We start from the raw sequence: 14,233 nt of genomic DNA on the forward strand, positions 1-14,233 counted from the left end.
ATTTGAGAAACATTGCTTTATGACACACGTACCCTCAATGAATCCCAGCCTACTGACCAACTAAGGAATCCACTGCAGAGCTTCTCCTCTGGTGGTGCACTATAAATCTGTATTCAGGCAGAAAGCAACTATTGACTACAACATTTTCATCAGGACAATATGATTAAAAACTTCTTTGTGTCTTTTTAGTTTTTGTTTTTTAAAAAACACACTAAGTACAGTAGCTCCAAAGTAGTATTTAAATTTTCTATATTAATGCAATTTTGTTGTATATAATATTTGCTTTTAAGATAATAAGTAGTATGTGCATTCTGAGTATATGTAAACAAATAAGTTTAGAAAGATATTTTTAATGCAGTAATTTGTGGCTTCCAGGATCCAACACATCATAGTCTGATAGAAAAAAGAAAAAAAAGAAAAAAAAAAACTCCTGCAAACAATGTTTTCAACACAGACTGATGACCAAGTTCCATGGCATATTTTTTTAAGAGAGAATGAGAGAGGGGGAGAGAGAGAGAGAATTTTTAATATTTATTTTTTAGTTCTCAGCGGACACAACATCTTTGTTGGTATGTGGTGCTGAGGATCGAACCCGGGCCGCACGCATGCCAGGCAAGCGCGCTACCGCTTGAGCCACATCTCCAGCCCTCCATGGCATATTTTTGTTTGTAATGTACACTGAGATTCTCTGCGTTTCCCCCTTACATTAACTTTCTAAAACTATATCTTGGGTTTTTTCCCCCAGATAGTCATAAAAGGGAACCTGAAAGTAAAACTGACCACCCAAATTCCTAAAATGAATCACCAAATGCTGAATGAAGGAGACTGGTAACTTTGTGTATCAGGAAACAAAACCAGCTTGAGTGAGTCATCTCTGTGATCAAAGATAACAGAGCCACAGCCAGGAATTGTTGCAAGCAAATGGCCACAGCAATCACACGTCAGAATCTCATGTTTAATGGTTTCTCACAATAAACTGCATAAGTCGGCTCTGTGAAACCAGAAGTAGAACCCAGAGCACCACATAAATAATAAACACACTCTCTTGAGTTTGGTATTCTTATCCTTCTGCTCCAAGTCCATTTCAATTTTCAGTGGATACAATAAAATGAAGTTGCCGTTTTGTCAAGAAGTAAGCAGAAAGGTAAAAGTTAACCAGTACTATAGGCTTCCAGAGTGTTTCTCAAGAAAATGTGAATACTTTTTGAAGGCCTGCTTATTGTGGTGTTTAATCCAAAATGAAAACTGGGGCCAGGGGCTCCCGAAGCAGGAAAGCCTGTTTCTGAATTCCATGCATATTCTATGTTCATGTTTCATTTTTTAGGCACTCCAAGCTTGAAGGAGATGAGTGGGAACTTGTACTACATGGCATTGCCATCAACAAGCCACCCCTGCATGCCCTAGCACATTCCTCCAAGTGAAGAACCAGGTGTCCTGATGTCCTCTTGAACTGCTCAACAGGGGCTATATGCCAGGAGCAAGTCTGCACCATGCTGGGTGAGCTCAACACAGGGATAATGCAAATACCCAGGCTATGTTTTTCAAAAGAGTACCTTGTATCAGTACCACACACCCATTAGCAGGCAGGTCTCCAAGGAAAACACTACTTACACAGTGGGTGCACCCAGGAGAGAAGAACCTTCCACTAAAACACTGGAGGGTAGTCTGGGACAGGGGCAATAAGCCTCCTGCTCCTGTCTATACAAGATCCCTTCCAAGGAAAAACATAAACTAATTAATTAACATCTCTTATTATATAATAATTTCTGAAATAAAAACAAACTAAAATATCCTCACAAAATTCCCATGACCACCCCCAGTATTTTCACTTAGGATGATACTACCTCATAATGAAGGGAACAAAAGGTACCATGCTGAGAGCAGAAGAGGTGCCATCCATCAGGGAGGGGTACAGTCTCTCCAGCACCAAAAGTAACAGGAACATGCTTGGGTGATGGTCCAATTGCCCCAGATCACTGAAAAAAAAAGTGGATGTACACAAAAGATCTGAACTTTAATAATTGAGGCACTATCTTCAAACCCTTTCTCATTAAGTAATTAATTAATTCTGTATATGAAGTGAGACTCTTTTGAGTTTTCCTTTTTTTTCACTTTTTTCTCCATTCATTTCATATCTTCCTAGTATTCATCAAAAGGGAAAAAACTCTAGGAAAAATCAGGGATTGGGCTCTTGCACATGATTTTCTTCTCAAAGTCAGTCATTTGCTTAAGCAGAGTCTATTACTCTTGAGTATGAAATGTGAAACTTTTGGTGTCCAAATGTATTTAAGGCATGAACATACTAGGGCCAAAGTCTATCTGCACAAACTACTAATATGAGGAAATGTATCATAAACAGAAGAAAAACTCATTGATATAATTTTATTTTCCTATTACAGACTATTCACATATATTCACACAATATGCAAATACCCCTGGCAGAATATAATGGCACATGTTCTAATGTCCATACTAAAAATCCCACTACCAGTGATAGGGTGTGGTTGAAAGGGCAAAGATGAACTTCTCTAACTGCCCTGATGAGACTGGAAGCCCTCTTTTTTGGGGGATTCTGGGGGGTGGTACTAGGGGTTGAACTCAGGGGCACTGGACCACTGAGCCACATCCCCAGCCCTGTTTTGTATTTTATTTAAAGGCAGGGTCTAACTGAGTTACTTAGCACCTCACTTTTGCTGAGGGTGGCTTTGAACTCGAAATCCTCCTGCCTCAGCCTCCTGAGCTGCTGGGATTATAGGCCTGTACCACCGCACCTGGCAGAAAATAACTCTTAACAGAAGAAATCATCATGGGCTTCTGAAAAACTTTTTACCTGTCCACTGTACTGGCTACAGCTTCCAGCTGTTTTAGAAGGAAGGGATAGAGTTCTGGGTAACAAGAGAAAAACTCTCTGCCTGTCATTCTGTGGAGAAAGAAAAAAGATCAATTACTATCATGTGTTTCCCCTGATCCATTCCCCTCACATACACTTTAAAGAATGGTGACAAAGGTAATTTGTTTGGATACTTAATGCAAGTTAAAAACAAAACCTATAGCAACTTAAATTTAACAGAAATGATACATATAATTTTGACTTTGGACATGTTTGGATTTGTGGACTTTTAACTCCAAATTTAAGATTACATTTATTTATTTATTTATTTATTTATTTATTTATTTATTTATTTATTTAGAGAGAGACGGAGAGAGAATTTTTTAATATTTATTTTTCAGTTATCGGCAGACACAACATCTTTGTTTGTATGTGGTGTTGAGGATCGAACCTGGGCCACATTTATTTATTTATTTATTTATTTATTTATTTATTTATTTATTTATTTTGAGAGAGACGGAGAGAGAATTTTTTAATATTTATTTTTCAGTTATCGGCAGACACAACATCTTTGTTTGTATGTGGTGTTGAGGATCGAACCTGGGCCACAAACATGCCAGGTGAGTGCGCTACCACTTGAGCCACATCCCCAGCCCAGATTACATATATTTATGAAAATTTGATACTAAGTCTGTCAGGAAGAAATACTTAACATGTGAAAATGCCAAGTCTGAGCAATTGATTTGGACTATGTGTACAGTCAAAAATCTGATTGATGCTGACTCAGCTTTGGTGATAAGGGTAGGTTCTAGAACAAGGTTTCCCAACCTTGGTACTAATCATTTTGGACCAAATAACCCTATGTTTTGGTGGGCAGTGCGGAGCAACATCCTGTGCACTGCAGGCTATTTATGTCCTGTGCCCTGCAGCCTCTGTGGCCTCTACCAAATAGATGCCAATAGCATGACACTCCTCCTTCCAATCATGACAATCAAAATATTTCCAGACATTGCCAAATGTAGTCAGTGAAATAAAATGGTCCCTGACTGAATGGCAATTATCAAGAATATAAGTAACAATAAATGTTGGTGAAGATATAGAGAAAAAGGTACACTCATACATTGCTGGTGGCACTGCAAATTGGTGCAACCACTATTGGAAACAGTATGGAGATTCCTCAGAAAACTTACAGTGGAACTACCATTTGACCCAGTCATCCCACTCTTCAGCATATATCCAAAAGACTTAAAATCAGCATACCATAGTGACACAGCCATATCAATGTTTACAGAAACTCAATTCATAATAGCTAAGCTATGGAACCAACCTAGGTATCCTTCAACAGATGAATGGATAAAGAAAATGTGTTACATATACACAATGGAATATTAGTCATAAAGAAGAATGAAATTATGGCATTTGCTGGTATATGGATAGAAATGGATATTATCATGCTAAATAAAATATGCCAATTCACCCAAACCAAATGTCAAATGTTCTCTCTGATATATAGATGCTGACTAACATTATTCAAGATTTTTGTCCATCTTAAAAACAGGTTGCTTCTTTCCTTTCTTATATAGTCATAATTATGCACTGCATATACTTTCTCCTAGTTTGTAGTTTGCTAACTTATTTTCTTCCTAAAATCTTTTGATAAGCAGAGGTTTTTAGATATTTGGTAAAGTCTAATACTTTACCTTCTTTTCCTCCCTTTATGTCTCATGCTTTTCATGGCCTAAGAAATCTCTGCCTACTTCAAAGTAAAACATTTCTTGTTTTCTTCTAGAACCTTTATGGATTTAGCTTTTATGTTGAGGTCTATGATCCATCTAAAATTAACTTTTGTGTATAGGGTGACAGAGAAGTCAGGTTCTTTCCCCCCCCTGCACTAGTATATCATGTTTTTAAGGAGATGTTCCTCAAACAGGAGAGGTGTGCTGTGCTCATGGCTTAAAAGATTTAATATTATAAAGATGAAATTCTCCCCAAGTTGGTTATAAAGACAATGCAATTCCAATATAAACAGTAATGGGTGTGTGTGTGTGTGTGTGTGTGTGTGTGTGAGAGAGAGAGAGAGAGAGAGAGAGAGAGAGAGAGAGAGAGAGAGAGAAAGTGATCTAACAAAAGCAGATTCCAAAATTAATATAGACACACCAAGGGATAAGAATTAAGAAAAGCAAAGATAATTTTAAAAAACAAGGTTGGAAGACTCACCAATCAGATAGCCAGAAATATTAGAAAAGTTTAGTAATTAGGACAGTGTGGGGACAATTATTAAGCCAATAAAAAAGGATCAAGAGACAAGGACAGACACATACATGGAAACTTGATTAATAGAAAAGCTGATACTGCAGATTATAGAAAAGGATGGTATGGTAATAGATTATCTAACAAAATTAAAATTGGATCCTGCCCTCTTACTATATATAAAATTAAATTCCATTGAATTGAAGACTCAAAAACAGCCATAAAGTAAAATAACAAATAATAAATAAAGTTTTTTCCCTATTTTGGAAATTTATGGCTCTGTCCTGATTATTCCTGGCCTGCTTCTTTTTTTCCAGTAAGGATATCCTGAGACAGCCTAGTTGGTACATCCTCTGCATACTCTAGCCAAAGGGTGTACAGAAGACTCAAACTTCATTCTGTTCAACCACATCTGAATTCTCCCGAGGCTGAGTTTTGTATCATAAGATAATAACCACTTTTGTGAGTACGCTGCTGATTCATTCCTTGATCCTTTGGTAGCCCTAGTGGGATAAAGTGGAGTTTTATAAAAGTTTCTTGCCCCTCTTGTACATGACCATTCCAGACAAAAAGCCTTGCTGCAGTAGAGAATGATGGGGGAAAGGTGACACTACGAAGTGGGGCAGTTGATTCTCTGGAGGTAGAGGGAGAACAACTTGGACACCTGGGAGGGGAACATCCCTGAACCTAGAAGATACAACAGAAGGAAGAATGCCAATGTTCTGTGTCATTTGAAACTGCTTCAGGAGGAAAAAAAATCAGTTTCCAAAAAGAGGAAAAGCAGAAAACAGACATCATGGAAGAAAAATTTTAAACAGAAGCAGCAAAAAGAAGCATCCTCTATAAAGTCAACTGTGTCACACCATATAAATTCCTTGCTGGATTTAGATTAGCAGGTACGGACACAGACTGTAATGAGAAGAAAGTGTAGGGTTCTCATACATATAACTCAGAGCACAAAACAGAAACTCTGTAGCTGGCACTTATACCTATAATATGCAATCAGGAATAATAAATATCTCTTTTAATTTTTTTTAGTTGTAATTGAACATAATACCTTTATATTATTTTATTTATTTATTTTTATGTGGTGCTAAGGATCAAACCCGAGCCTCACACATGCTAGGCGAGAGTCTTAAAGCTCAGCCACAACCCTAGACCATAAATATCTTTAATAATTAAAAAAAATAAGAAAGAAACTGCCCCTACAGTCTTCCTCACCTAGGAAAATGCTCTGCTATGTCTCTCCCAAACTGTTGTGACCACTTTAAATTCACCTGCTGGGTCTGTCAGCCTCCATCTGCTCACAATTTGACTTCCTTTCCCCTTAACCTTACTGAAAAATCTATCAAAAACTGTACATAATGGCCCTGCCTCCAATGGCAGACCCTTCTATGCAAAACACCTGTCAAAAACTCCGGATGTCTTCCCCTTTTCTGAGGCCACCACTCAAGCACTGTCTGAGGGAGGTGAATGCCTCTCAGCTGGTGGTATAACAAAACAACTTAGACATACCACCTACAAGCAGTATCTCCAAATCCAAAGACTAGAATTAATTACTTGGACTCACTGATAAACTCTAAAGTTTTTTGTTATTTAGAGCTTGTTGTTAGGTAATGTTGGAAGGATCCTGGAGAGCTCCAAAAAGTCCAAATGCTATCTTTTTACAGGGGCATCATGCGTGTCCTGGGATTGTATTTCTTTTTTGAAAGCAGGCATTAACTTGCCTCACTCCTCAAAATATGCACTTAGGCGCAGTTGTAAAAGACTTTCAAATGTTTAAGGGAATGCCACCAGTTGATCATGTGCCCTCCAATGATTGTGAAGATGACTTCAAAACAAGGCCATGCTGGTTATTCACAGAAGCTTCCTAAAGATGTAAGTCACTCAATTTTTACACATACTACTATGAGAGTCCTCCAATTAAAAAACATGTTTTTTTAAAAAATTAAAAAACAACATATTTGTCATCTGACTTCAACTGAAGTCTTCATTGTACCTCAACTGAGGTCACTCAGGTTTGCTTCAAATCATGAACAGGGTTCTTATGGATGAAAAACTGTCCTTGACTTCCAATTTACATGTTAAGACAAACCCTGTGCAATCACTAATACATTTTAAGCTATCTGGATTAATGCCTTGGGCTAAGTGGAAAGGTCAATACAGAAAATTCAAGAGAAAACCAAAGACTCTATTGGCTTATTAAATTTGTGCAACTGATTGGATCTGAGATGCCGGTGGGCATGGTTGATGTTATACTGAAAGTTATACTTATCCGGCTGCTTGGATCCCTGTTGACAGTAACCTAAACTAAATGTTGTATGAGATAAAATAAATGGGCTTAGTCCCAATTTTTCAGTCAAATTAATCAAAAGAGCTGACAGCATGACGTACTCAAGGGAAAATTCTGCAAAAATCAAGATAGTATAGAAATGAGGGATGGATAAAATTGAGAGAAAATTCTCCTTACTACACATCTTGAAAAGTAAGGCAATGGCTACTTATGTTTTGGACTCTATTCAAGGATGTTTATGTAATGAATAGCCTTAGGAGACAGAATATCTCCATCTGGAGCAAAGGGCAGACATGTATACTACCCATTATAAAAGATTTTGGTTCCTTAACTCTGAGATCCACTCCTGTGATGCAACCTACTGAGCATACAGGTACTTTCTGTCTCTCTTCATACTTCCTGTGGTTACTGGAGTTGAGGACACTAACATAAAATTGCTGACCATATGGTTACTAGAGGCTGCTAAGACAGCAACTTAATATTATGAAAGTTAAAATGAAGAAAATTAGTAATAAAAGCATTTTCGGGGGCTGGGGATGTGGCTCAAGCGGTAGCGCGCTCGCCTAGCATGCGTGCGGCCCGGGTTCGATCCTCAGCAGCACCACATACCAACAAAGATGTTGTGTCCGCCAAGAACTAAGAAAAAAATAAATAAATGTTAAAATTCTCTCTCTCTCTCTCTCTCTCTCTCTCTATCCCCCTCTGTCTCTCACTCTCTCTTTAAAAAAAAAAATAAATAAATAAAAAAATAAAAGCATTTTCCTACATTCCCTAAAAAACCTGCATTATATACGAACAAGTAATTGATGAAAAATAGTTCCTTTATAAAAGAATTCTGCCAGGTGCAGTGGCCCATTCCTATATTCCCAGCAACTGAGGCAGGATTTCAATTCCAAAGCCAGCCTGGACAACTTAGTGAGATTCTCAAAAGAAAAAATGAAAAAGGTCTACAGAAGTAGGTCAGGTAGAGCACCCAGTACTGGGAGGGTATGGGTAGAGGGGCATCCAGCTAATACATGTTGAAAGAAAATACAATTATACAATCATCATTTTACAACAGCTGATAAAAGAAAAAAAACAAACTAATGAGTCTAGGCAGAGATTACTGATGGACGCTAAAACTATTAAGTGAAAGGAATTTTGTAAAAAGATCAAGATGACACAATCTGCAATAAATCCACTGATCAACCTCAGCATTACTAAAAATGACATATGCATCTAAAGGGTTCATGAATTAGGAAGCATACATACTATCTATAAAATATTTTGGGTACAGTGGTGCACATCTGTAATCTAGCTGCTCCTGAGGCTGAGAAAGAAAGATCTACACGTTCAAGGCCATCCTCAGCAATTTATTAAGACCCTGTCTCAAAATAAAAATTTTTAAAAGGCTGAGGATATAGTTTAGTGGTAGAATGCCTCTGGGTTCAAACCCCAGTACAGTAAAGAAAAGAAAAAAAAAATTTAAAGACTAAAAGCGATGTGTGGAAGTTGTTTCGGTTCCTCCTCATCCCAATAAATCAACTGTAAAAAGATATTTATAGAACAAAAGGGAAATTTTGAATATTAAGGAATTATTAACTTCGTTAGGCATGATCATAGGACGGTGGTATTTCTTCTTAAACTTCTTTATCACTCATTAATACATAATGAGTAAATTTACAGGAAAAAAACTGACATGGATCTGCAATCTCCTTTATGAGAAGGTAAAAAACGGGAGAAATAAGATTGGCAAAATGTTGCTAACTGCTGAAGCCAAGTGATGAGTATGTAAGGGTCAATTATACTACTCTCTTCATTTTTACATATGTTGAAAATTCTCATAATAAAACTGTTTTTAATTAAAAATAAAAGTCAGGTCACAATTAAGGAGATAATTTATAATAAATGTATCTAAGAGTTACATAATCAATACCCAAAATATATAAAGAACTTTAATGAATCAATAAGCAAAAGATAAACTCAATGTAAAGATGGACATACCTATCAAAATCACAACTCACAGAAGGATCTCTAAATGCACTTGCCCAATAGAAACTCTTCATATACAACTAAAAAGGTCAGTGGACATGTCCTCTTGAGGACTCAATTATTAATGTCTAAGGGAATAAGCCATTTCTTAGTTGCCTGGTATCTCTTGATTGAGAGAGAGAAAAATAAGCAATTGTACATGTGCAGATCATATGATTTCGCACTTTGATTAAGAAAGTGTCCTGACAGGTAACTAGCTCTGTTGACCACAATACTGCCATGAAAAAGGGCTGCAGAACTACTATTGAAGATTGAAGTCATTAAAACAACTAAAACAACTAACTCAACTAAAACAGTTGAATTAAAGCTAACTGTCCCAAATAGTAAATTACTTCATTCAGATACCTTATCAAATATTTACCAACTAGTTTATCTTGGAAGATATATATATATAAAGAAGGTATATTACTCAAAGGTAAACATTTGGTGGATATTTTAATTATTTTAGAAGCTAAGTAGGATTTTGACAACATTTTTTCAAAAGTACACAGTTGTATCTCAGTATTCATGGTGGGTAGGTTTATTTCAGGACCCCCACAGGTCCTGAAATGCCATTTTATATAGATGCCTTATATAAAATGGCATAGTATTTACATATAACCCATGTAAATCTTTCTGTATTCTTTAATTCATTTCTAGATGATTAATAATACCTCATACAATATAAATGCTATGTATTAAATAGTTGTTACACTGTATTGTTTAGGGGCTAATAGGAAGAAAAACCTGAACATGTTCAGCACAGATGCATTTTTCCCCAAAATATTTTCATTTTATCCTTGGTTGAATACATGAATGCAGAACTTGTATATACAGAGAACCGACTATATACTGTTAAAATCATTGTCACCATGCTAGATGGCATAGGACTTTCAAGAATTAACTATGCACTTATCAGTGTTTAAGGAAAACCAAAATTATTTTCTAAAGTGAATTTTAACTTCACCTGAGCACTCTGAGAACATAGGAGGTGTTCTTCAAGACTACCATTCTTAGGTTCCTCCATCCTGTAAGAAAATGTTGACCCTATTTCTGGTTCGGCTCACTTGAAAGACCAGGATTCCATTTTACTACAAACAAAAGAGCTGAGCTCTGTGTGCTTGCCAGGGAGCATCATCTCAACTCTGTATCTGCCAAAAGCTCCTAAAGACTTGGCTAAATATTTACATACTGTGCCTGAAAGATATGTAATATTAACAGTTATGTGTATTATAAAAAGCCCCAAGAGGTAGAGGACAGGGAGATATTGTTATCTTAGGGACTTAATTCAAACTTCACTCATCTATAACTTTCAAATCCAAAAGTCTACAGCACCTTGAATACAGAGCTTAGAATGATAATCTGCTAATAACAGATTCCAAGTAACAATGGCTATATTTGTTTCTATGGCCACACTGAATGCAAAGTCACTACTTACAATAGTGCTTCTTTGTGGACGTAGTTCAAAAGTTTGGGGGTATCTATGAGTCTGCCTTTTTTTTGTACAAGGAATTAAAACCTGGGAAGATTACCACCAAGGGACATTCTCATCCCCTTTTTATTTTTTATTTTGAGATAAGGTATCACTATGTTATTGAGGCTGTCTGCAAACTTGCAATCTTCCTGCCTTTTCCTCTCAGAGAAGCTGGAATTATAGGCAGTGTGACCATACCTGGATACAGGTCTGTAATACAGTCTTACTTTAAAAGGCTAAGATCATGGTACCATTTTAGGTCATATACGAATCTTTCTCCTCTGAATCCTGACTGTTGTTTTTCACTTGCTACTTAATTAAAATTATCATTAGATTGTAATTTTCTCACAAAGGTAGTAAATATTTTTTAAAAGTACCTACAAGCTTCCTATTGAGCACTGTACTAGATCCTGTGGGAGATAACTAACAATATAAGATAGTTACTGCTCTTGGAGCTTAAAATCTGTTTAGAAAACAAGATATATATGTCAGGGTCAAATGAATGATGTTTATAATAAGAGTTCAGAGTTGGAAAACATATCATTGGGGGTAAAAAGGTTAGGGAAAGTTTTGTGGGAAAGAGGGAAAACAAGATGAGCCTTGAAATACTAGTAACACTGAATTAAAAACAAGATAAAACAAAGTGGGTAGGCCCAGCTGGATGTAAGACAAAAGGACTTTGTGACAAGAGAAGGTAGAAAAGGTAGACTGGCAAAAGTTTCTTAAAAATGTGAATGCCAAGCTAAGCAGCTTCACTTATGTTTTACTGGCTTTGAAAGTTTCCCTTGTAAAAAAAATTCTAGTTGACACAAGAGTTGTACAAATTTATGGGATACAATGCAATGATTCATTACATGTGTACACTATGTAATGATCAAATCAGGATGATTAGCATATCTACCCATCACTCCAAACAAGTTATTTCTTTATGATGAAACATTCAAATCCTCTCTTCTAGCTATTTCGAAATATGTATACATTATTTTAACTATAGTCATCTTACTGTGCGATCACATACCAGGACTTATTTCTCCTATCTAAATGTAAATCTGTGCCTGGCCTGAAAAGTTTATGAGCAGGACACAGAGAAACAAAGAAGATGGACGAGGCAGGGAGAGAGCGTAGAAAACTGCTGACCCAACAGTCACTCACTAAATGTTTACCTTGCTACCTCAACTATGGCTGAATTTCTGAAGACTGGAACTCACACTTCTTCACGTCCCTCCTGATACACAACACAATATTACATAAATGCCACTGGGCCAGAAAATATTTTGGCAATAAATGAATAAATAAACTTAGAGAAGAAAAATTTTCTAATATGGTTGATCTCAAACCTATCCTTCAATGCCCTTTTATTTCTCTCAGTGACTGTTACCTACCCAGTAGCCATCTGACTCCCCAAGTCAGAAACGAAACACCCCATGCACAATCAACCAGCAAATCATGCTGCTTCTACCTCCAGAAGGTCTGTTGAGTCAACCTCTCTCCATCCTTACTGCTACTGCCCCAGATGCTATAATACCCTTTTTGCTTCCCACCACCGGCTTCAATCTAACTCTGTTGTGATAAGAGGTCTTTCTCTAAAACACCAGGAAGGAAGCCAGAGAGTGATTTGGGGGTCATATTCACTCTTACAACAACTCACTCTTTGGAGAATGACCTCAATCCTTTTTGAGGGCAGTACCCCCAAATGATTTCACTCTAAGCTCTACCTCTTATAGGTCCTACCACCTGTAAACACTGCTGCAGTGAGGACCAAGCTCCCCACACATGAACCCCTAGAGGACATGCTCAAACCACATCCAAACCATAGCATCTGGGTTAGGTACCTGTCCTTGGTTTTGCACTGCAACCTGTGCTCTCCCCATCACAGAACTTGCAGCATGTCATACACTGAACTTCCTCTTTGTTTGTGTATTTATCCCACCAGATGATAAATTGGGCCCAGGCAGAGATTCTAACTAATGTTTTTTTCCACAGTCTCTCTGATACTAAGTATGATGTCCAGTTCACAACTGTATCCAATGCAAACTTACTGCATGAAGCAAACAAAAGGACAGAGTCCTTAAGACAGACCAAGAGAAAGAAATTAGGATGAAGATGGGAACAGAATAATTTCATGAAGCTCACAATTAGCCACATCTAATGGCATTCAGAATCATAATTCGGGTCAATAAATTGAGTATCCTGCCAGGGCTTGACATTTTCTTAAACACAAATAGACAAAGCTTGTCTCACCAGTTTATAAACAGTTCAATTTGATTTCATCCAAACAAGCAAACAGACTGATGTTACCACCACAAGATATAACAAGCCCTGGGGGTGAATACTCCAGTGACAGCCATTTCAAACCTGTTTATTTATATGGTCAAAACTAGTTCAGCAGCTTCATGAAAACAATAGAAGTGATAACCAAAAGGGAAAAGCTAAACCTCTGTAAGTTCAAGCTCCCAGGAAGAGTAAAGACAACCAAAAATTGTAAATGGGATAAACAGGCAGACATAGGTGAAAACACACAAGCCAGGACACAGGGTGAGAATAAGGCAGCTTTAAGTTGAGGATGCCAGACTGTGAAAGAGGTGCACAAACCCCTAGCCCCCCAGGGAGGATACACAGGCACAACGGGAGGGAGGACTGCTGGGCCCAGGGAATCCCACCCAAGAGTATGACTATACGTATGAGGACAGATCAGACACTTCACACCACATACGCTTCACTGCCATATTTTCATCTGGTTCTTCAGAGAAACTACAGTCACAGGAATAACTTTAAAAAGCTTTCATAAAATAATTTCTGTCCATAAAGGAAATCTACGTTAGTGAAAGGATCTATTTCAGGAAGAGGGCTGCTCAGAGACAATTTTTATTACCTGAGACACTGCTGATCTGCACACAAGACAGTCTTTATTCACTATATAATTTCTCCTCTCACCTTGCTATATTTGTTCCCATCTCCCCAGAATCCCTGATCCCTGTTCCTCTCTGGAGCTTGGGAAACTTCATAAGTTTCGGTCATCTGGCCCAGTCTCATATTTTGTGGGACTCTCCTATGTATATGCACATAATTAAAATAGCATTTGTCCTGCTAATCTGTCTTATGTAAATTTAATTCATAACCCAGTCAAAGAACCTAGATTGGCCATAAACAGAAAAAGTTAAAATGCCAGAAGTATATGCTTCATAACAAAAGCATTATTATGATGAAAACAATTATGCAATGAAAAAAACAAAGAATTTGCAAAATGTGTTAAGGAAAAAGAAGGTATATTCACCCCTAGTCCCTATATATATATACATCCCACATCATTCTCAATCATCCCAGGAACCAAGATCAATGGAGCAACTCACAAAGATATAAAAGGAAAAAACTAGAG

At 37.2% G+C, this 14,233-nt stretch overlaps 1 protein-coding gene across 2 annotated transcripts in view; it reads right to left on the reverse strand.

Annotated features, from left to right (window-relative positions):
• Positions 1–14,233, reverse strand: part of LOC144373518 (tRNA (32-2'-O)-methyltransferase regulator THADA-like) — a 73,807-nt gene that overhangs the window by 15,779 nt on the left and 43,795 nt on the right. For both annotated transcript variants that reach the window (XM_078036565.1, XM_078036564.1), the window contains exons 5-6: positions 2,831–2,920; positions 1,845–1,976 (exon numbers count right to left, since the gene is read on the reverse strand). In XM_078036565.1, coding sequence (XP_077892691.1) covers positions 1,845–1,976; positions 2,831–2,920 — 222 coding nt within the window. The remainder of the gene's footprint in view (positions 1–1,844; positions 1,977–2,830; positions 2,921–14,233) is intronic.

The sequence above is a fragment of the Ictidomys tridecemlineatus genome, unplaced genomic scaffold (genome assembly GCF_052094955.1).
Source record: "Ictidomys tridecemlineatus isolate mIctTri1 unplaced genomic scaffold, mIctTri1.hap1 Scaffold_42, whole genome shotgun sequence".
Lineage (NCBI taxonomy): Eukaryota > Metazoa > Chordata > Mammalia > Rodentia > Sciuridae > Ictidomys > Ictidomys tridecemlineatus.